At 34.3% G+C, this 24,989-nt stretch overlaps 1 protein-coding gene across 1 annotated transcript; it reads left to right on the forward strand.

The window, feature by feature from the left end:
• Window positions 1-1,736: 1,736 nt before the first annotated feature.
• On the forward strand, window positions 1,737-20,144 carry LOC149944380 (protein obstructor-E-like). The gene is made up of 5 exons (XM_090175050.1): window positions 1,737-1,960; window positions 16,354-16,551; window positions 17,340-17,528; window positions 17,755-17,962; window positions 19,736-20,144. Exons 1-5 carry the CDS (start codon window positions 1,909-1,911, stop codon window positions 19,791-19,793), a joined length of 705 nt encoding a protein of 234 aa, XP_090031176.1. The 5' UTR covers window positions 1,737-1,908; the 3' UTR covers window positions 19,794-20,144.
• The last annotated feature ends 4,845 nt before the right edge of the window (window positions 20,145-24,989 follow it).

Raw genomic sequence — 24,989 nt, forward strand, 5'->3', positions numbered from 1 at the left:
TATTGTGGTGTAGCCAGTAATTTCGCAAGCTGAAGGCAGTTTTCTGTGTTCGAAATTTCCCGCCAAATCGAAGAAGCATACACAGCATCACGGTTTTAAATGTACCACCTAACAATGTAAAAGATACTTTCCATATTTAAAAACATTTTTTTTGCATGAATTAGTTTTATTTCACCTCGTAATAATTTTCTTTCAAAATGACTTTTAAAAAATCAGCGGGAGCCTACTAAGGTGCATGTTACAAGCTACTAACATCAGCTGTATAGGGAGATCAGTAATTCCTTTGTAAGATATAATATAACTGTCATTAACGTACTTCAAACACACCGTTTTCCACACTTTTCCGTTTCGACCCCATTTCACGATTTTACGACAAATTCATTATTCAGCAAAGACGTTCGAAGATTTTCAAATTCAAGAGTTCAAGTCATTTTCGATCATAATAAATTAGTTACGAAATTTCATAAATATTACGATTCGAGAATATACATTTTAGAGAATATTTGCCTCAAATGGAAGCCATTTTTATTTTACTTTTCGGCAATTTTTGGGATATCGTGATGCCACTTTTAGGATACTTTGAGGCAATTTTTAGGAAATTGTGATGTTAACTTAGCATATTTTGATATCATTTTTAGGATACGCCGAGGAAATGGTTGTTAGACTTTGAGGCAATTTTTTAAGATATTTTGAGGCCATTTTAAGGATAATTTCAAGCAAATTTTTAGGATTCTTTGATGACATTTTTAAGATATTGTAATATCATTTAAGGATACTTTGAGGCCATTTTTAGGTTACTTTGATATCATTTTTAGGTTACTTTTAGGCCATTTTTAGGTTACTTTGATATCAATTTTAGGTTACTTTGATATCAGTTTTAGGTTACTTTGAGGCCATTTTTAGGTTACTTTGATATCATTTTTAGGTTACTTTAATATAATTTTTAGGTTACTTTGAGGCCATTTTTAGGTTATTTTGATATACTTTTTAGGTTACTTTGATATAATTTTTAGGCTACTTTGATATCATTTTTAGGTTACATTGATATAATTTTAGGTTACTTTGATATCAGTTTTAGGTTACTTTGAGGCCATTTTTAGGTTACTTTGATATCATTTTTAGGTTACTTTAATATAATTTTTAGGTTACTTTGAGGCCATTTTTAGGTTATTTTGATATACTTTTTAGGTTACTTTGATATAATTTTTAGGTTACTTTGATATCATTTTTAGGTTACATTGATATAATTTTAGGTTATTTTGATATCAATTTTAGGTTACTTTGATATCATTTTTTCTTCTATTTTGAGGGCTTTTTGAGGATATATTTGGGCTATTTTTCGAGGTAATTCTAGAATATGTTTGGACCCTTTAAAATATTAACCGATTCTATATCAGCCTTCTTGTAGTGGCGTCAATGATATCATATCTCTTTTCATAAAAAACTTTTCTTTTGAAAGTGAAACGGCGACGGAGTGTAATCCCGCTCGTTTGAGCCCCAGGCGGGATTCGGGGAAAACACTTTCTTCAGAGAGTGAATTACGAAACGGGACACTGACGAAGCGCTCTTTATCCTCTGGCGAAAGGGCCTCTCCTCCTCGAATCAGCTGGAAGGATGCTCCGGCGATTCTCGACTCTGATTGGACCGCGACTTCACCCCCCGCACTTTCCCAATTTTGTTTTACTACCGTGTCGAGGTTCAGGGGTCGGGTACATTGGCAATTCTAGGTTCCTGCGTTTTTATTAGCGTACCAAACCCCCTTTGAAGATCACTCTGTGTGCCATATCAGAAGAGACAACAACCATTATCTCTTTATCGGCTGCTCGCGAAGATACCTACTCTTTTTATTCACTCGATAGATTGAAAGTCGGATTAAAGTTCATCGCAGCGAAAAATATATTTTTGAAAATGGGAATATTTCTTTTGATCGTCTTCTCGGTTTGCTTCTGGGCAGAATCAGGTAAATTTTTTTTCGATATTAATTATGATGGAAAATTATTTTAGCAGTCTAAAATACGGATGATTTTTATTTAAAATTATTTTGACTATATTACATACTGCCATTTTTGTAATTCTAGAAATTCATTTAAAAATACATTTCTTAAGTTTTAAAATGGTTCGTAAGGACTTATGATTGTGCTACAATAAGAGATTTTGCAAGTACATCAATTACAAGTTCATTAAAAATATTTTATAATTCACTAAATTTTAAAAATAAATGACGTAAAAATATTTTCAAGGACTGGTGGTTGGTATACATTCTTGAGTTAAAAGGAACCACTTATGGACTGCATTGTAAAGAATGATAACATTAGCGAATAATTAGATTAGTCCATTATGGGCTAATCTACATATTCGCTAATTTTATCATCCTATACATTCTTGAGAATTGTTTGCAAGTTATTCACACAGTGTCTGTTGTCAATATTTTACAATTCTTTAATTTTAAGTATAAAATTAATAGGATAAGGATGAAGGTTTCCAAGGGCTGTCACAGAGGGTCTTCGATGCCATTTTTTATCATTTTAAATATATCTTTCTACTTTTCTATTGTTCTATTATAATGTCTTATAAATATCTTCCATACACCTGTTGGGGATTAACTACGCATTTCGTTGTTAGTTTTGATCTTATCTTTGGTTGAATCTCAGTGATTAATTACAGGAAAAATATATGTTTCCGTTTAAGAATTTAAATGGCTCTTGGACAGGCTCAATTTGCATATAATTGGTAGAAAGAAAAATACATTTCTTAAACGAAATAAGCTTCAGACAACCTTGAAAATGCATTATAATTGCCAAAATAATCGCGTGACTTTATTTTATATTTGTAGTTTGTACATATAACCAAACTATACGCAATCATTTAAAATTTTGTCTCGTAATTCTGGCTTTCATTCAAAATAATTTTATTTAAATCGCGGATTTTAATCATTTTTTAAAATTTAATTGTTGATTTAGTTCTAATAATATTTTTCGATGCATTTCTTAATATTTTAAAAATGGCAAACTAAGTAAAATAGCAATTATATTTAACTATAAATAATTTGAAAATTATTTTAAATATTAAATAATTTACTTTAAAATACCCCCAAATGTTTAAAAATAATTAAAATATAATTAAAAATTGTTAAATAAATTAAAAAAATTAATGAGCCTTTAAGATTTATTAGATAAACTATTTTGCTATAATTTAGTAAAATACGCAAATTAAAAATTATCATATGTTGCGCAAATTTATTTCTTGGCAGAATTCCTTACAGGTTAATTTAATAATGACGAGGTCTCAAATGCGAAAATTATTACCTTCGAAACTGCGAAAAGTGTTTTAAAGGGCCATTTTATGATCCCCATCAATAATTTTGACAAAATAAGCGTTTATTTTTACTTTTGAGAGTGTTTCAATAAGTCTTGGCTGCTCTATAAAAAAGGCTCGGCGTAAGGATTTCTCCGGAAAACAATTTTCAAAAGTATGTAAGCGTTATTTTAATTAGAAACTCATCTTTGTCCTTCGAGTTTCGAGTCATATCTTTATGAACGATGACTCTACGTCTCATTTTTAAAAAAAAAAAGGAATCTTAATTTCCCTTTTAATTTTTATCAAGCAGTCAAGTGAGGGTAATATTTGTTCTTATCATGGTATATTTTTTTATTCCATTGAGGGATAACCAGATTTTTTTCGGGCGGGGGTGCTTCCAAGGTTCTTCCTACATTATACGACACTCTTCATCTTATACAGGACTTATCTTCAATTATTAATAAAGTCTTTAAAGCAAAATTTTTCAAAATGGTGGAAACCTGATTGGATATGAAATCAACTTCATTTTCTATACCTTAACCAAGGCGTAGATAAAGAAACAGATTAATATTTTACTGTATATCATTAACAATTTTTTTTAAGAACATTGGGAGATATTTATTCACTGAGTTGTACCATAAGTCTTTAACTCTTTCCATAAGTGTGTCTTTTTATGAAATATTATACTGAGAGCTATGAACTGAGTAACTTCATCACGAAAAAAAGCACCCGCTAGTGGTGAGGCGTTGTCATAGGCTACGTGTGACGCTAAAGTGAGCTGATACAAAATAGCAATGAAATCCACTATTGAGACTGAGTTGGAAAATGTAAAAATTGTTCATGTGAAGAATAGGTTATGTTATACTTATGCAAGAATATTATAAAGATATGATGACTATACTTTATAGACATTGAAGAGACTTATGGCTATGTTTTATATACATTGAAGAGACTTATGGCTATGCTTTAGAGACATTGAAGAGACTTATGGCTATACTTTATAGATATTAAAGAGACTTATGGCTATGCTTTAGAGACATTGAGGAGACTTATGGCTATGTTTTATATACACTGAAGAGACTTATGGCTATGCTTTAGAGACATTGAAGAGACTTATGGCTATACTTTATAGATATTAAAGAGACTTTTGGCTATGCTTTAGAGACATTGAAGAGACTTATGGCTATACTTTATAGATATAAAAGAGACTTATGGCTATGCTTTAGAGACATTGAGGAGACTTATGGCTATGCTTTAGAGACACTGAAGAGACTTATGGCTATACTTTAAAGATATTAAAGAGACTTATGGCTATACTTTATAGACAGTGAAGAGACTTATGGCTATGCTTTATATGCATTGAAGAGACTTATGGCTATACTTTATAGATATTAAAGAGACTTATGGCTATGCTTTATATACATTGAAGAGACTTATGGCTATACTTTATAGATATTAAAGAGACTTATGGTTATGCTTTAGATAAATTGAAAAGACATATTTAAAATAATTATGACTATACTTTAGTGACTTATTTTACAGATTTATGGCTATACTTTAGAGGCATGTTTTACAGATTTATGGCTATACTTTAGACACATTTTACAGATTTATGGCTATACTTTAGACACATTTTACAGACTTATGGCTATACTTTAGACACAATTTACAGACTTATGGCTATACTTTAGACACAATTTACAGACTTATGGCTATACTTTAGACACAATTTACAGACTTATGGCTATACTTTAGACACAATTTACAGACTTATGGCTATACTTTAGACACAATTTACAGACTTATGGCTATACTTTAGACACAATTTACAGACTTATGGCTATACTTTAGAGACATTTTATATAATCAGGCTATTGTGTCTTTAATTTTATTAATAAAATTATGCTTAACTTCAAATTAACATAATATTAATATCAATTAGTAAATTTGTGTTTTGGCTTAGTCATCGGAACTGTCTTTATAATACCCTTCGTTATTAAAACTTAAAGCTACGACGCGCAAACCACGAATTTGTATAATTTTTCAAATTATACAATTTATTTTAAATAGAAAAATCAAAATTTCTTTATAAACAATGGCCCTTTTTAGTGCAAAATAGTTTCCACCCATGTATACCTAATGGCAGAAGAAAATAGGGGGAAGTACGCTTCTAGTCAGCTTTGGAAAGGCGTCACTTTTCACGAATTTTCGCGCCAAAACGGTTTGGCGGGAAATCGCGGATGAATACATCGTTTAAAAAGTCATTTTTCTTAAATTGAACAATTGTAACATATTGCCCTTCTCATTCTCTGCTATTTGAGCTAAGGCGTATTTGCCGATTATAGCCGTGTTGAATCAAAACAAAAGTAGGACTACTTTTTCAGTTTGGTTTATTATGCGTAAAAAGGCGTTTTCGTGGGTCACACGACGACTTCTACGGCTCAAAGCTACAGATACGTACTTCCCCTATTTTCTTCTGCTAATGGCCGTTCGTCATTTTCATTAAAAGAGAAACAAAATACGCGAATGTAACCTTGAAGTGGAATATCAACGCGATTCCTCTCCAGAACAGGTTTTCAAAATGGAATTCTATTAATATTAGAAAAATACAAAAATAAAACTGGAAATGGTTCTCCCTTCATTAAAGATGATTTGGATGCCATCTTGAAAAGGCCATTCAACAGGGCCAGGGCATTATAAAGGAAAAAGATTTGGAAAAAATAAAGAACGAATAATAATATATAAAGAAGAGGATACCGTTTATATAGATTTTATATTTTTTATGGAAGTGTTCTTTTTGGAACCTGTTCGTACGAATTGCTTCACCAACGGCGAAGTGACTCTCGGATTAAAGCCACGAAAACAATCGTAAAAATAAACCAAACTCGATTTTATAATACGCTGTAATTGCTCACAATCTTCGCATTTTCTCGTTTATAAAGATTAAAATAGTGGCGCAATTTGAACCCGAGTTTAAAAGCTGAAATTTACCCTTTAAAAATTCGTGTGAACAGTTTTGCGAAAGAAATGAAATTATATCCTTAACCTAAATGTATTTCGGTCTATTATGTACTTTGGAAATTCATATGCGTATTCAATTTCAGCGAAAGTAAGAAAAGAAATTGATGTTACCTTTGTTTTTATGGTTGAACTATTGATCAACAATACACAATTGAAAAGATATGAATTAAATGAGGAAGAATTTGATTCCGACTACGCTAAAGATGGCGCCACGTAACATTAGGAGGCTATCCCGCTACTATTTTACAAAGGGCGCGACGCACGCTCGAGGTGACACTTTCCAATAGGCGCTTCAATAAAACATCCGAGCCGAAAACATCTTCAAGGAAATCACCAAGAAGTAATATATCCGAGAGCCAGGAACTGCAAGTTACTGATTGAAATATAGGAAACTTATACATCTGTAAACAGAACGTTTTTTTTTCTAAGCCTTAATATGTGAAAAAAATCTTCCTGGTTAAAAGGAAACCCTGGTCGCATACCGTACAGGTGAAAGGTTTCCATTATATCAACAAACACTATAAAACAGTAACTTGCAGGTCCTGGCTCTCCGATATATTACTTCTTGGCGATTTCCTTGAAGATGTTTTATTGAAGGGCCTATTTACACGTGGAATTATATAGACGTTACAAAGAATCTTAATGTAGTGTAGCGCCATCTTTAGTATCTTTTCGAAAATAAAATTAAGAAAGTAGGAAGTAATTGTATATTGTTATTTTTAAGTGAGAAAAATAACACCACATCATTTATGACAGGGCGCTTTTAACTATCAATTCAATAAACATGTTTTTATGAGGTGTTCAAATACAGTAAATAACTGAAAGCCACATCTTGAACAACAAGTTTAACAGGTTACAACCATTTTCTTTTTAAAACAACCTTTCACAAAGTGTTAAAGTTTTACAAAATTTTACACAATATTTTATAAAACGTTTTTGAAATTTAGTTGGATATGAAATACTGCTTTCTTCAACCAGTAAAAGAATAGATTTTCTTAAATGACCGTGAGTCAAAGGTCCCACATCGATTGTCAAATTGATGTAGTTATTTTCCTAAAATGGCAAATGTTCAACTACTTTTTTAGGTTAAATGAATTTATAATTATCCTATGAAATTTGAATAGAAATTATCAGCAATTAATTTTCAATAAAAATATTATTTTAAGATATAATTGCCATATTATTCTGTAAGACCAACATTTTGACTGGATCGCTACTAAAATTAGGAATAAACAATCTTCAAATAGATGTTAAAATACAGGAACTTTATAGACCAAAACATGATGAAACCATAAACAAACTGAAAGATTTCAAGAAATATTGGTGAGGTCTCCCACTCTCTCAAGTTGAGGGAGTTTTCGCCATATTGGAAAATGGCTGTCAAAATCCTCACTATACTTATTCGTTTTTTATAGCTCTCTGAAACGTCATAAAACCCAATAATTTCAAATACCATGTATACATAAAAATCTTTCATTTACTCGTGCCTCATTGTATCCACAATCACATTAAAATTTTGGTTTTAGCAATTTAAGTGTAGCCTTATCGGCGTTGCGAAATACTTAGAACGCACCAAGTGTTAGTCTCTGAAAAGGGGTATTTCCACCATCTTCGAAAATGGCGGCTCAAGTCAGTCAAATTCCAGTTAAACCTAGTTCTACTTAACCGATTGGCCACACTGAATCCTATTTACTTCATTCTGGTCCGAGCTCCTGAAATCAGATATCCCAAGTTTTTGCTTCCCTATCTCGTCGATAACAATAATTTAGTTAATTTGGATAATTTATCGGGAAATTTTAAATGAATACCAACGGTCAGGATTCTACTCCTGGAACAAGAGTAGAAGAGAGAAAATTATAGTTATCCATATTGAAATGATATGACCTAAGGAAAACCCTTTTCTTAAATCTTTAACGATCAGAGCAGAATGGTGTCCTAATGAGAACAACCATTAGGAGTTATATATCCTCATGACCATGCAGAATTCAGGTTTATGAGGAATACGAATTTTAACCAGGCACTTCAAATGAAGTTTCTGTAAAACCATTACAGAATAGGTTTCCAATAGAATATTACATAATTTGAAGCTATGCGTTTCGAAATATTTCATTTCAACTTTCGTGTAAGTTAAATGATATAACGATTTGGTGTCAATTTAAATTTAAATTCTTTAAAAACGCAGCTTAGTCATTCTTTTACTTGTTATTTCTACCTCCATTTATCAATTTACCTGCACGTTTTGTCCGCCTCGCGCTAAAGGAGAATAATAGAAAAGAAAAATGTATGTAACGTAATCTATTAAGTATGAAACAAATTGACCAAGCCACAATATTGTTTTGAAACCAAAATTTTTCGAATTGTGTTGGTGTGCCGGATTTTACAAATTCATTAATAACATACAGGTAAATACAATGTAATTTATTAACATGATTGCTAAAATAATTACATTATTTAAATTTTTGAAATATTGGAATCCACACTTAGCTAAGCACTTATCAGATCATTACTTTCGGTTATTCCAAAGTAAAAATGTATCTCGGTATTCCTTTTGTAGACCTTGGCATTTCCTTTCACTTTCAATACATAGCAGACATCATTTTTAAAAGTAAAATCTAATTTGTATCTGCCACACACACCATCTTATTAGAGTGTAAGAAAAGTATTCAAGGACATACTTTCATCGTGTCTTTTTGATACCGTCAAGTGTTCGTAAGATATATTTTTAAGACGTTACATAGGACATAAAAAATTCCCAAAGACAGAGACGGAATAGCGTTTTAGGTGGGTGCGTCACGCTGCGTTTAACGGATCCGCGTTAGGATGTATGTCATGAATACTTTTAACAAGTAGACCCAGCCGCCTATATTTATGTGTTCTCTAAATTTATTGAAAATAAAGCGGTAATTCCCACACTAGAAAAGAAGCGCCTTTTTATTACCGGAAAGCAGAACTTCCTGTTTATTGAAGTTTCTGTGAATTATTTTACTTGACTGTTTTAGCAGTCTCGTAAAAATGCAACAACAGAATTTCTTGGCGTGTAAATCGTGGGATCTGTTCGTTTGAAGTGGAATCAGCAAATCATCTTTTGGGGCTAAAGCATTGATTCTAGCCATTCCAAATTCATTAATTTATTTACTAACAGTATATATCGTAAACTGAACTTTTATTAGATCATACAGATATTTTAACGGAATAATTTCAGTTATATTTAAGCCATTTTTGAAACTAAGTTGTTATTTCAAAATGTTTGGGTTTATAAAAACCGATGAGGTTATTAAAAAATAATCCAACCCTGCCTTATAATAGAAAACGAAAACTGATTATTTACATAAAGGAACACTATGTTTATGCACATAAGTTTCTTACTTATTTTATCTAAAATTAAAGTTTTAGTTATTGGAGAATGGGTACAAGCGGTTAAACAGAATATTAAGTTAATAAAAACTAACTATAAACTACAATGCAGTTAAATTTGCAAAAAGGTAAAAAGGTCTATAATAAAAAGGGGACATTCAAATGTACATTTACATCACTTTTGAAATTAAACCAGGCCTAAGCCAGAAAAAGTTGATTTTAACCAAATATTTTTAAAATGATTTTCCGACCCGGCATAAAAATAGTAAAAATATTAAGCTACTTTTATTGGTTTTTCAATTGTCAACACGCAATATGTTCATTTAGAGAATTTCAAGAAAACCAATTATTACAACCGTGAATGTAGACACTGAAACTGTAAAGAAGATGCTACATTTTCACTCTGGGTCTAATTTATATATTTTATTTTATAAATCACATTTTACTGACAATCTATAAATAGACTAGTTCAAAAATGTCTTTATAGAACATTAAATCACCACAGAAGCGTATAACATTTACTCCACCTAACATCGAAAATATAAAAATTATAATGCCTAAGAGCTTTTACTTATCATTAAATCATAATCTTACCATAATACTTTTAGAAAATCATTGTAGTCGTGATGAACTTTGCCCCGAATGAACAATTTGGTGAAAATAACCTGAAGCTTGCGAAGGTGCATTTTCAAGCACCTACTAAATGAAATTAGGAAATATAAACACAAAAACAAGTCCTTCGTGTCTCAAATAGGAATTAATCAAAAAATACGTGACAATAACTATTAAATAAAGAAAACACACAAGTAATTGGTAGTGCTACAACATTGTCCGTAATCAGTTTTGAGTCATCGCATTCGGCGTCTGCATACTAATGACGCCCTTAATTTCGTCGATCCGGACCAGAGAAAAGCATCATCCTGACCCTTTTTAAAGGCCAACCGTCACCAATTTGTTTTGATTTCGAAGAAGGGTTAATTATCCTCGGGATCCGTGATCGAACACGCGAAAGACACTTGTGGGTCGCCTCACCTCATACTTCATCGGACAAAACATTTTGGTCACGTCTTGGACTTACTTACTCAAGTTCTTTGTTTGGTTTTGGATTTGTCTCAAGCGCAATTCAGTAGATTAATTTAAATCATGGTCTTCTGGAGCTCGCGGTATACACATATCTTGGAGGGACTCGGTCTCAAACTCACGTTCTTTTAATCAAATTTGAGATTCACTGTCATAAACTAAAACATATAAATAAAAATATTTGGCCATGGTTTAAAAGATTATATTTATGTAATGTAAATTACAACACTGATTCTTCAGAGATATTTATGTAATGTAAATTACAACACTAATACTTCAGAGATATTTATGTAATATAAATTACAACACTGATACTTCAGAGATATTTATGTAATGCAAATTACAACACTGATACTTCAGATATATTTATATAATGCAAATTACAACACTGATACCTTAGGGTAAAACATTTTGAATAATACTTTTTTCTTTTGAAAATTTTTGCAAACCTTTTTAATAATGCTTTTTTTCTTTTGATAATATTTGCAAACATTTTTAATAATGCTTTTTTCTTTTGAAAATATTTGCAAACATTTTTAATAATGCTTTTTCATTTGAAAATATTTGCAAACATTTTTAATAATGCTTTTTTCTTTGAAAAATATTTACAAACATTTTTAATAATGCTTTTTTCTTTGAAAATATTTGTAAACATTTTTTATAATGCTTTTTCTTTTTGAAAATATTTGCAAACATTTTTTATAATGCTTTTTCCTTTTGAAAATATTTGCAAACATTTTTAAAACGTAACAATTTTAATTAAACTGTTTTACCATGAAGTAGCAGTCATGAAATTTAATTTTTATAAATGAATTTTTCTCTTGTTGACCTCTTGGTAGCGTATTTCGCCGGGTCTCAAACTTAGATTTGAGGTGAGCTCTCAATTTTGACTTTAATTTGAGGCGATACCGCGCAGCTATGGTTTGTCGTAAACATTCTGCTCGATGACCAAGGATATTTCGTTACTCGGCGATCGACAGGGATTTCCTTTGTTTCTAGTCGAGGCTATTGTCTTTCGGAAATGTTCGGCGGGCGAGGGAGGGGAGATGTTTCGCCTGGAATTTGGAACCTGAAGACAATCGATAATTATAATAGCTTTGTGGAGCGTGAGATGCCCTCGTCATTATAAAGTTGGCCGTGCGTCGTTACGTGCTGCTAGTCCGCCCTTTAATTAGTCAGAAGCACGTTGAGCGTGTTTTTGTTTCCGAAGCGCGCGCATTGAAACCACTTTCGTCATCCTTTTTCTCGGTGTCTGAGCTTCTGCTTTTTTGTTTTTATCTTTTGATTTTGCGCCAGTAGGTCAATAGGGGTCATCTTTTACGTACCGCTTTCGATTTTTATTCGCGGTTTTCGTTTTGTTTCGGCTTTGTCGTGACAAACTCGAAATGGCCACCAGCACGGTAATTATTTAGGTTGGATCATTGAATTACCGTTCGGGTCACCACCGGCATCGATTTTCTAGTCTTACCTCTTTCGGATGGTTCGAGGTTTAAGCTTCAATTAATTGATTTCCCGCTAGAGGGGCTCTACGTAGACAAAAATTCGAACGGGTTGTTTTACCAAAGTGGGTCGTCTTGATTTCGATTATCTCAAATACCGAAAAGTACCGATGTAATTTTGAAAATACTTTTTCGAAATGATAGTGTAACTACGAGTATATAAAATATTCTAAGAGATAAGTATCCATAATTTTATACTACTAATGTTATTCGATCGAAACATGGACCTTCGCAGGTTTGCTCTGGGTTTTCGGACAGTTGCAAATTTGGCTTACGGGGTTTCGAATCTCAGTGATTTTGGAAATACGAAACTGATTTACAAAATTTTGATGGTGTTCTTCGGGTTTATTTATAGTTTTATATATTGATTTCGATTCAGATTTCGGGAATTCCACATTAATTTTGACTCATAATTCGGGATTTAAGCGTTGATTTCGGGAATTCCACATTGATTTTGACTCATATTTCGGGATTTTAGCGTTGATTTCGGGAATTCCACATTAATTTTGACTCATAATTCGGGATTTAAGCGTTGATTTCGGGAATTCCACATTAATTTTGACTCATATTTCGGGATTTTAGCGTTGATTTCGGGAATTCCACATTAATTTTGACTCATATTTCTGGATTTTAGCGTTGATTTCTGGAATTCCACATTAATTTTGACTCATATTTCGGGATTTTAGCGTTGATTTCGGGAATTCCACATTAATTTTGACTCATATTTCGGGATTTTAGAGTTGATTTCGGGAATTCCACATAAATTTTGACTCATATTTCGGGATTTTAGCGTTGATTTCGGGAATTCCACAATAATTTTGATTCATATTTCGGGGTTTTAGCGTTGATTTCGGGAATTCTACATTAATTTTGACTCATATTTCGTAATTTTTTCATTGATTTCCGGTACTTCATATTGCGTGCTTGTTCGTAGCTTCGTAGGCATACGTCACGGCTAAGCCTTGAAACGACCGCCATGATATTAATTTTACGTCACAGATCACGAGGCAAAAAGCCGCGAAACGCCACACGATTCTACGAAATAATCACGTGACCACCATGGGCGTCTCATGTAATGCCCGGCCTATACGCGTTACCATGGCACTGAACACAAGCCAAACCCACGATCAAGCTACGAATTGATATTGACTGAGATTTCTGTATTTTTGCGTTGATTTCAAGATTTCTAAAATAATTTTCTGTAGAGTGTACCGGATTTTACACTCCCTCGATTTTAGGAGTACAAATAGGAGTCACTCGAGAAATCCGGTGTACACTTTGATAAAAATAATTAGAAAAAATCGGTAAATCTGTAGATTATTTTTGAAATAAAAATCTTTTGGCATCAAAAGAAATCCTCGGAACACACGTATATCTTTGGTAGACAGTACGGAAATCCTAGAAATAATTGCTTCGACAACAAAAAATCGGGAATTCTTAAAAAATCAAAGGCTATTTTCGAAATCAAAAAATTACTGGAAATCAGAAGAAATCTTTAGAAAGCAGATAAATCTTTGATAATCAGTAAAAGTTCTGGAAATCATAGCTTCGACAACAAAATAATCGGGAAAGCTTTAATGGAAATCTTAAAAAATCAAAGATTATTTTCGTTATAATTAAATCAGTGGGAATCTTTAGAAAGCAGATAAATATTTCTTAATCAGTAAAAGTTCTGGAAATCATAGCTTCAGCCACAAAAAACGAGACACTTTTAATGGAAATCTTAAAAATCAAAGATTATTTTCGAAATCCCAAAATCACTGGAAATCAGAAGAAATCTTTAGAAAGCTGATAAATCTATGGTAAAAATTCGTCGAGTAGCGGTAACGAAAAGTAAAATTTTAAATAATCTTAATTGTTATTGCTATAATCATACAGCAGATTTATTAATTTGATATTATTTTTTGTTTAAAGGGAGTATAACCTCCAACACGTTTAGTATAGTAGGTCAAAAGCTTTATGAGGGAACGAACTATAAAGACCGATTCACAAATTGGTCACAGCGAAACAAACATTTAGAGGGAAATCCTAAAGGACCACAGAATAACTCGAAAAATTCCAAATAGTTCCTTCCCGGCGGTACCTCGTGATAGCAGATCCAAAGAATATCAATTAGGTATTTTGTAAGCCCTATTTCCAATACCAAATGATTTTGTGTTCCTTTAAGTCTTTTTACTTACATTAGATGGCGCTAATGTAAAGCTTTTGCCGGGAAGGTAAATTTATTTGAAAAACCACACTCATTCAAGTTATATTTTTACGTAAAATCTGGATAGAAAAGTGTTGTATTTATCGCGGGTTTTTAGATATTTTAAAATTTCAACTTTCCATACATCTGGCGCCATCTGGTAAGACTTTGGGTATTTAAAAATCTGTTTCTAATGCGGCAGTCTCGTCTCCTTTGTCAAATATGCGTAAATTGGAACACTTTTGGAGAGAGACAGAAATACCAGAGGCTAAATTCCTTTTAAATGTAATTATTGCAATTACTTATTATTGCCTTTTTGTGAATTTTACATCATTAGTAAATAGCTGGATTTGTAAATATCAGTTTATTACAATTTCTAAATCGAAGCATTTAGTATTTCAAATTATTTTAGACACCACTTGCGTTTTTATTTTCATACGTGAGGCCCAAGTTGAGTTTTTTTCGCTCTTAGGGCTTGACTTCTTGTTTGAGGTCACGACACTTGCCATCAAACTGCTTTAAGCCAACAGAGGCATCCAAATGATTATTTCGTTACCCGCCCTCAATACGTAGGCGATATTTTCTCTTAATTCCTGGAAACGCGTTTTCTTTACAATGTACTCGAAATATCTTGTTTGTAAATCTGAAACTTTGCGCTACCCAAATACGTTATTAACTTTCGAAATGTTTTAGGTCAAACTTACAAGTTGTTGGGAACGAGAATTTATTTGGGGAAATGTGTCAGCCTAAATAATCTTTAAGCTTTTCGTTAAGTTCCTTGGTTTACTATTTGCATTCGATAATTCGTCGGCTTTTTCCACCTAAATCATCATGGCTAACGACAGAACGTAAATGAATAAGTAATTACTTGCTAAGGCATGTTCCGAATTATAGTAATTTTTATGGTTAAGCACTTGCCTTGTTTACAGTATCGATAAGAACCTATTCAGGATGCTGAGAACATACGTGTCTACCCGGAAACGCGATCTTTCTCCTAAGGTAAACGTACCAGCAAGATAATGGCGACTAAGGATAAAATAGTTTATAACAATCCTATTTTTGACAGTTTTGAGATTAAAATGTAATACAATTCTTGTTCTTCGATTCCTTAACTAAAACAAATTCATAATCTAAGACCTAAAAGTCTGACGTATTATGTCAATACGAAATATAAAATTGAATTGTTGACTAATTCCAAACTTCATCATGAATGGTTTTAATTTTAACTTATGATGGTTTGCGGGAAACGTGGTCGAATTTTCCTCTGGCACTAAACAGGGGTGGGGGTGGGGATAGTGTTCGTACAGGGTCCAAATTAAGTCGGGGTCGGGGTTAAGCTATCCCCTACAAAAAGTAGTCGGCGTCGGGGTCGGGGGTTTTCGGGGTTAAGCTGTCCCCGAGCAAAAGAAGTCGGCGTTTGGATCAGGTAAGGTCACCGCCGACAAAAATAGTACTGGCTTATTTATAACTAAAAGAATCAAATAATTTCGTGGAAGGTTTATAGTAAAACAAATGACCACATAAATAAGCTCCTTTCCAATTTCAAAGTTCAAACTTCAAACATACATTTTTGAAAATAAACCACTTTATTTTTTATCTTCGGTACCGGGGTCGGGGTCGTGGGAAAATGTCGGGGGTTTCGGGGTCGGGGTCGGGGTCCCCGTGCGAACACTAGGGGGGGGGGATTTCATCAAAAGATGTTTGTTTTAGGGAACCAATGAGATCAGGCTGGACTGATATGAATTCTTTTAGGGGTAAGGAGCTTTCTTTTTGAACACTAGGGGGATGTTTGCAGTACTATAAGTCATCTCAACTTTAATACAAACTATAAAATGACTGACTAATTTGAAAGATGTACCCTAATAGAAAATATAAACTTGTTGACTAATTTGAATGTTCTAATGCCTCCCGCAGCCCTGTCTCAATGTTCGCGCGACACCGTGGGTTTCTACGCTCATCCTCGTCAATGCGATGCCTACTTTGAGTGCATTAATGGCACGGCCACCGAGGTCAAATGCCCCGATGGCCTCGTGTTCAACGAGAAGCGCTCGATTCAATCGGCCAGGTGTGACTACCCGACTGAGGTCGACTGCTCCGACCGACCGGTCCTTCGTGAGTGCCCTGTAACCATTATTGCGGGGCCGGTTGTGGTATTAACTCCCACCTTCCTACTTTGCTTTGGGAATGGTGTACTAATTCACTGAACCGCGAATTCATACTCGCTACTAGAAATGATAATGTGGGAATTAATACCTTCCATTAGGAATGATTATTCAGTATGTGGCGAAACGTTGTCAGAGCCGTGGTAATGGCTTCCGCAATACTCCACGGCATGGTCAAGTGTCTGCGTACCAGAAGACGTTTTGACAGCCAGTGAATGGATAAAGAAAATGTTTCGGTTTCGAACGAATTATTAAGATATGTTGCAACAAACCCAAATCGACGTTCAAAAATAACGAGCATAATGGCAACTTTACCGAAGCGCTAACCCCTTCCTAAATATCCGTACAACGATTACCGGAAGTGATCATCCCCTCGAATGTTTTATTCGAATATGTTTCATCATCATGAAAAAATTTCACACTTTAGGGTTTTACTGAGGCGCTCCTTCTTCTCCAGAACCCATAGACAAATTAAATGGGTGATAATTTCAAACACTCAATACAATAACTTTTTTTAATATCTTATTTAACATCTGGTACAGCATCAACACGGTGTGGTAAAGATAATATACTGACATCCGTATTTAAGCGCCCAAACAAACTATATTCATCGTCATGCCACTTAGATAACAACTACTATCACTAACACTGACTCCAGATTAATTGATATTCGTCATTAAACGATTAAACCAACTCAATCAATCAAATAAAATTCAAAAATTCTTCATTCTCGTTTAGAGCCGGCCAGATCAACCTCGAGATGCCCTCGCAGATGGGGTCTCTTTGCTCACCAAAGCGACTGCAGCAAGTTCTGGAACTGCGTAGATGGAACTCCGTACGGATTTCAATGTCCGGAAGGATTGGCCTTCAATGATGAAAGCAGCCACTGCGACTGGCCCGATCAGGTTGAGAGATGTAGCTCCGAACGTAAGTGGTTCGATTAATAATAGGAAAATGACAAATCGAAAGTTTTGAGAAAGTAAAGGGGAAATCGTTTTGAGTTTTTAAAAAATTGTGATGATAAGTTATAGGGAAATAATTTAGCTCGTTTCTCAAAAATGATGTTAAAATTTACGACCCGGTTACTTTCTTATTGAATTCGAGAAAGGTGCTCAACTTCAGCGCATTAATACCAACTAATTTTGTTTCTCAGAGATGCTTGAATTCCAATGCCCTGACCCCGAATTCGCCTCAAGATATGGCATCCAAGTGTACGCTCACCAAACGGATTGCCGAAAACACTACGTTTGTGTTTATGGAACAGACAACGAAAGACACCCGAGGCTTTTAGCTTGCCAAGAAGGACTCGTATTCAACACTGAGACGTCATCGTGCGACCGGCCAATCAATGTGCCAGGATGGTATAAACAGCTAAAATACTAATCTTAATATAGTTAGCGTACATAAACAGGACATTTAATAACTATTTTTACCTCTCCGAGGGGACTTTGTACCCTAGGAGGGGTTATACAACCACCGTATCTGTCTGTCTGTCTGTGGGTCTGTCTGTTCGCATTTTCGGGGCAAAGGGTAATAGCTGTGTACGCAGTTTCTTAGAATTAGGGAAAACGTTTTTCCAAAAGGGCCCGTTTTTTGTGGTCATTGGGTGTAGTATAAATATTTTTCAATTTGCGTTAGTACCGGGCTGAATTCGAACCCGAGCCCTCCTGCACGTCAGGTGAGCATTCTACCACAGAACCACGGATACATTATACACGTCACTGAAAATTAGAAACTCTTCCGAGGAGAGGTATATTTTGGCTTGCCAACTTGTTAAAACCAAAGTATTAAGGTTTTACATTATATTATATTTTAAATTATTTCTAAACAATGACCAACAGTTTTAGTAATTATAAATTATAGGGCATTAAATTATCACTTATGAAGATAGGGAACTGAGATCCTTTTGTGAAACGCAATTATGTGAACTAAATTATGAAGATAGGGAACTGATACCATTATGAGAATTCAAATTATGAAGATAGGGAACTGAGATCCTTTTGTGAAACGCAATTATGTGAACTAAATTATGAAGATAGGGAACTGATACCATTATGAGAATTCAAATTATGAAGATAGGGAACTGAGACTATTATGTGAAACCAAATTATGAAGAGAGGGAACTGAGAACCTTATGTGAAACATAATGTTTAAGATAGGGAAGTGAGACTCTTATGTGAAACAGAATTATTAAGATAGGGAAGTGATACTCTTATGTGAAACAGAATTATTAAGATAGGGAAGTGAGACTCTTATGTGAAACAGAATTATTAAGATAGTTAAATGAGACTTTTATGTGAAACATAATTATTAAGATAGGGAAGTGATACTCTTATGTGAAACAGAATTATTAAGATAGGGAAGTGATACTCTTATGTGAAACATAATTATTAAGATAGGGAAGTGAGACTCTTATGTGAAACAGAATTATTAAGATAGGTAAATGAGACTTTTATGTTAAACATAATTATTAAGATAGGTAAATGAGACTTTTATGTGAAACATAATTATTAAGATAGGTAAATGAGACTTTTATGTGAAACATAATTATTAAGAGCTACTCGTCCACCTTAGTAAAATATTTTCCATAAAAACCGGATACTCCACATTTTAATTGATTTTGACATCCGCTAGATGTCGATAATACGCGGGATAAAGTATTTGACGAATTAAGATGGTGTTTCCACTGCTACTCAGAAAATTTATTTTTCTCTAAATTTCCTCAATTTCCAAATTATTTTCCGTGTTTTACCGACATCTTGGGTCAAATATCTGTAAATTTAAAAATATTCAGATTTTGGTGCGATTAAATAAGTAATTACAATGATTAAAAGGTTATTTCCGTAATCATTTAAGCCACAGTGTACACCCTACACCGAATATGGAAGGTGTTCACAGCCTATGGTTTGACCAGACTTTGTAGAAGACACTCAATTTGTGCTCATTATTTTACCATTTTGAGATTTAATGCAGATACTCAAATAAAGCCTATTATATACGAAAGTGATTTTTACAAATAGCCTAAGCCATAAATATACAGTAACCCAGTCTAAAAAAATCCGGTCGTAACAAAATTTGCCCTCTAAGTAAGAATTTTCTTCGAATAAATTCTAAAGGTATGTTTCTCACTTTAGTGAGAACTACTACGGCGGTCCGGAACCAGACACCCTTGGAGACCCTAACGCACTCTAGACGAAGATGACGCATCCGGCTGGAAACGAGCGGTGAATTTTAGCTGCCATAAAAGAATCCGTTAAACCTACGTCAATATTTCGTATTTTCTCTTAAAAAGGTCTTTTAAATACAAATCGACGGGGTACTCAAAAATGTTATCCTAAAAAATACATAATTTAGCTGGGCTTCATACATTTATCTAGAGAATTTTAAATCCATTCATATGCAGATGACTGTGAAATATTTAGAAAGTCTTTTACTATTGCCACTGTATGAAAGATAAAAACTGTATGAAAAGAGCCATTTTTTTATTTTATTAAAGTGAAGTCATGAATATTTATCGTTTGTGGAATCCCTTGTTTGATTTTATACGTGTATCTGATTTGTTAATAAATTTGTTTTTATATATTTTGCTTGTCCACATTTTATTTTATTATGCTATTTTAATAGTTTATTTTATTATTATTTAACTTGTCGAATAATATTTTTCTTTCAATAAAATATAACAGATCTAAAAGGAATAAAATTTAGACCCCAAAAAATTATAATTTAATTTTTCAAATAGCTTTAGCCAACACCTCGAAGAATTTTGAACCATGGTGAGCTCAAACAATCAGTAACTGATGTTGAATTTCAACAATTGAAAGAATACGACTTTACAATAATTCGGATTCCTCGTTAATGTTTCTGTGATCATGGTTTCGCGAGTGTCTCAAATATAAATCCTGTTAAAGGATAAGGGAGTATGAACTAAACCCCAAAATCGTCTAGCGCCAATCACCACTAGCTTCTCTTAAACCTGCTGGCAGAAATGTTAAATTCGTTGATACACCATAAATATGGAGATTCATACTCCCTTTAAGAGTCAATAGAAATGATGCGCTTTAGCGGAAACCTTTCTGGGAATACATGGCCGCACAATATGTTTATTGTAGTCAACATCAAACAAACGCGTTGAATTTTTATTAATTTGTTCTCACTTACATGACACAGAGACAACATTAGGGTTGCGTTCAGTAACCGTCAACAAACTCAACGTTGAATGCGCATTCTCTACTGTACGACTTTTTTCATTTCCGGCATTGACGTCACGATTGCAATCGAATAGCTATCGAAATAAGCGGCTGGAAGAGCCGGTTATTTTGTTGATAAACGCAATCGTGACGTCACAGCACGCGGGAAGGCTAGTTGCAGACGACAGGACAGACGATAATTGATAAAATTTACAACAATCGTAAAAAAGCGTTCAACAGACGTGGCGTCACGATTGCAAACGGAGATCAACGGCTAATCAACAATTTCCCCTCCGTTGAGCGTCACTGAATGCGGCCCCGATAACTTCTTAGATTTTGTGTTTTCTTTTACACAAAATTACCAATTTTACCTTTTTTTATTGTTTTTTTTTTACGAACTATAAGTTTATTTGGAGGTCTCGCGTTACGTGAAGACTTTCGCGTGGGCGGTTAATACATTTCTTGCGGCTCGATGTCAGAGTAAAGTCCTGGTGTTCTGGTCTAGGCGTAGTTGTATGTGAAGAAACGTTTCCTAGTGGGATTTACCTTTTTTGTGGCAAATTTACAACGGAGAACCCTTGAATACCGTTATCGATGTAATTTCCTAGGTTCTTACCAGAGCGCTGTGCAAGTGCATCTTGGTATCAGTCTGAAAGGTATCTGTTCCGGTTGGACATTGCGAGGATCAATTGATTGAGGTTGATTAACGGCAAATGACTGGGTTTTCTACGAAATTCTTCGTTTTATCACCGCTATGTTCGATTTCACGCAATAGTTTGTTTCGTAGTTGATTTTGGTGTTTCCGGACAGTGTTATTTCCTATTTCTACTTCGTTCATAATATTTTCAATATGTCGCTTGATGATACCGAGAATCCATTTGGGTTCACGATTGTATTGTGTACGAAAACCGGATCTCCTGGTAGAAAAGCATTTGACTTTGGAACATTGAGATTGCTGGTAACTTCCGAGCTCGGATAACATCAATATGGGTCACAACCAGAGGTCGGCTGGCGATTTGCCAGATGCAAGTGGAGGACGCTTCTTTTGCATCAATATTGCATTTCCTCTAGAGTGCCTTCTGTAGAGGCATGAAAACTGAGGTCTAGCATCTAAACTATGGCGTCATGTATTTAAAATAATTTCTTGAGTGAACCTTTAATGGTTCTTACGGTTCGTTCTGCCTGATCATTGAATTCTGGGTGATAAGGCGCTATAGTACGATGTTGAATTCCATTATTGTTTACAAATTCGACGAAAGTTTCACTGGTGAAACAAGTGGCATTATGAGATACTATTGTGTGCACAATTCCAAATCTTGACATTATTGGACGTAGTGCTCTGATCACTTTTTCAGTTGAGGTGGATTCTTCGCCAAGGTTTGGTTGGTTCTGGCCAACATATATACTCTTTCTTCGGTTGAGCCGCCGAAGATTGGCAGGTTTCACATAACTTGACTTAACTTTTGATATCTCTATCTTGGTGCGTGTCGTGTAATGTTTTGAGCAATTTACAACGTAGAGCCTGTGGTACAACTACATGGTGACCTCTCATTAAGAGACCAACGGCAGTGCTAATTTCAACTTTATCCTGGTAGCATGGTTTCAGTGATTCATTCTTGATGTGATGAAGTTTCCATCCTCAAATAACTTGACAATTTGCTACATTTCATCGTTATTTGTGGCTTCCTTCATATGCTTTGAGGTGATTGGACCAATATCCAAGGTGGATATCGAGAAGACATATTCACTCGGTAGTGGTGGTTTCTTGGGTTGGGGTACTATGGGTAGTCTGCTTAAAGCGACAGCATTACCATGTAAAAGGCCTTTCTTGTAAATGAAAGCGGAAAGTATTAAAGACCATCGATGTAAGCGACTGCCTGACATCTACGGAATTGGTTTATTTTCGGATAGCAACGTGACCAAAGGTTGATGGTCCGTTATCAACGCGAACTGGTGGCCCAATATCCGATATCTGATAGCTCCGTTAACCAAGTATAAAGCTTCTCTCTGTAGCTGCGAGTAATTATGTTTCTACAAAGGCGATTAGCTGTTGACAACGTGTGAAATAACAGAGCCAATACCGATAGGCGGCGCATCGCATGCCAGTCGAATTTCTTTCAAAGAGTCATAGTGAACCAATATCTTCGAATATTGAAGAAAATCTTTCGCTAGTTGGAAAGCTCTCTGCTGATTATCTCCCCAATGCCATTTAACATCTTTGTGCGGCAGCTCATACAATGCGTTGATATGCATAGCATAATTCGCAATGAATTTCGAGTAAACATTGATGAGTCCAATGAACGATTTCAATTTTGTAATGTTCGTTGATATGCAGGTGCGTTTAAAATATCTTCCATTTTTGAAGACTGAGGGTGTAAACCATCCTTAGCCAGTTGATAACCAAGAAAATCAACCGACAATTGAATAAATGCGCACTTCTCTTTTCGAAGTTTTAAACCAGCGTCTTCTAGTGTAGTTAGAAGTTGATCCAAACGTTCCATATGATCTTGGGTACCTTCACCTCTCAATAGAATATTGTCCGGAAAAGAGGACCAGGGGAATTTACATATGTTTCTGGAAAATCGCCGATGCAGACGCTATTCCCTATGGCAAACGATTGTAATGGAACAGTCCCTTAGGAGTGTTGAAAACAACCACATCTTTGGACTTGGTCGTCCAATTCAAGTTGACTATACGTGTTGGGTATGTCCAATATGGAGAATACCGCACAGACAGCAATTTTGAAGAAGACATCTTTGGGCGTGGTATAGGTCCAACATCTAGTTGGTCATCACTTCGAAATCTCCACAAAGATGGATGACCGATCCGTTTTTCTTTAATAAAGGTACAAGAGGAGAAGTGGAAGCTGCAAATGGTATAAGTTCCATAATTTGAGTTCTTCCAGGCGCTTCAGTTTAACAATCACCTCAAGTGTCTTTTAACGCATATGGTACCGTGCGTGCTTGGAAAAATCGAGGAATCATACCTTCTTTGCGGTGTAAGCACACCTGGACTCTTTCATACATCCAACACCCGGTCTAAATAAAGCCTTATTTTGCTCGATAACGTCATTAACTGTCGTGATTGTTGTGACGAATGATACGCGGCTTGTGGTTTTGATGGCTGAAGAACTACGCAGAATATCAGAAGTGGAATATGTCGATGAGCGGCCACAAAGTGTAGGGCCCAAACTGTACCTTCGTAAATGACCAACGGAAGAGGTACTTGGTTGTCATACGAATCAAACAGAACATCCACTTCAACCATACCCAAAACACCCATCTCATGACCAGAAAATTATTTTTAATGGACATTGAAGTTTTACAATTGGTAAATCTTGGGATCCTGTATCAACTTCCATTTGAATTTGTTTTTCCTCCACATTTTCGTCAAATCCTCTTTGGTATTGTTTTCAAATGAAAACTACAAAAAGTGTAATTCTAATTAATAAATAGAGAAATGTGAAATTAAATGATAATATGAAGGTAAATTTAATTATTTTAAGAAATATAACTTTGAATGAATGCATGTTTAACAACTATACTGTAGAAGAGCTTTATTATTACCAAGGGTTAACTTTACCTTCTCTTTTTGTTGGAAAACTCTACTGAAATTTCAGGACAGACACTTATATGACCGCGATTCAACGGGACATCATATTTCACGGTTGTTTATACTAACAAGGAGACTACCCGAGGTGATAATCACCGATTTGGTTGAAAATAGGTGGGTATGTAGACCTTATGGTAACATGAAATTTCACCAAGGGAAAAGTTGCAATGGGCATTAGTTTTGCCATGGTAACCGAAAATGTTTTTGACAACACAGTCTGTATATTGTCCCATTGAAAATAACAATTGATCAATTTTTACATATTTTGATCAAATTGAGCAAAATTCATCAAAATATCATAAAATTCATTTCATTTGTCAATTTTGATCTTTTTTTTTTGGTTTTGAAATTTGAAATTTTTTTAGAAGTGCTCAGATTCCCATGTTATTTTCAATGAGAAAATATACATACTGTGTTGTCAAAAACGTTTTCGGTTGCCATGGCAAAACTAATGCCCATTGCAACTTTTCCCTTAGTGAAATTTTATGTTACCATAAGGTCTACATACCCACCTAGTTTCAACAAAATCGGTGATAACCACCTCGGGTAGTCTCCCTGTAAGTTTGATTTAAGTTCTATCATTCTGGGC

Source organism: Leiobunum rupestre, chromosome 5 (assembly GCF_980474605.1).
Source record: "Leiobunum rupestre chromosome 5, qqLeiRupe1.1.hap1, whole genome shotgun sequence".
In the NCBI taxonomy this organism is placed as follows: domain Eukaryota; kingdom Metazoa; phylum Arthropoda; class Arachnida; order Opiliones; family Sclerosomatidae; genus Leiobunum; species Leiobunum rupestre.

Bases quoted from the DNA above. Each gene is read 5' to 3' on its own strand.
- LOC149944380 (XM_090175050.1), top strand. From the start codon at position 1,909: ATGGGAATATTTCTTTTGATCGTCTTCTCGGTTTGCTTCTGGGCAGAA. The intron at 17,529-17,754 runs GTAAGTGGTTCG...TTTGTTTCTCAG, and splicing joins TGAGAGATGTAGCTCCGAAC to AGATGCTTGAATTCCAATGC. The intron at 17,963-19,735 runs GTATAAACAGCT...TTCTCACTTTAG, and splicing joins CCAATCAATGTGCCAGGATG to TGAGAACTACTACGGCGGTC.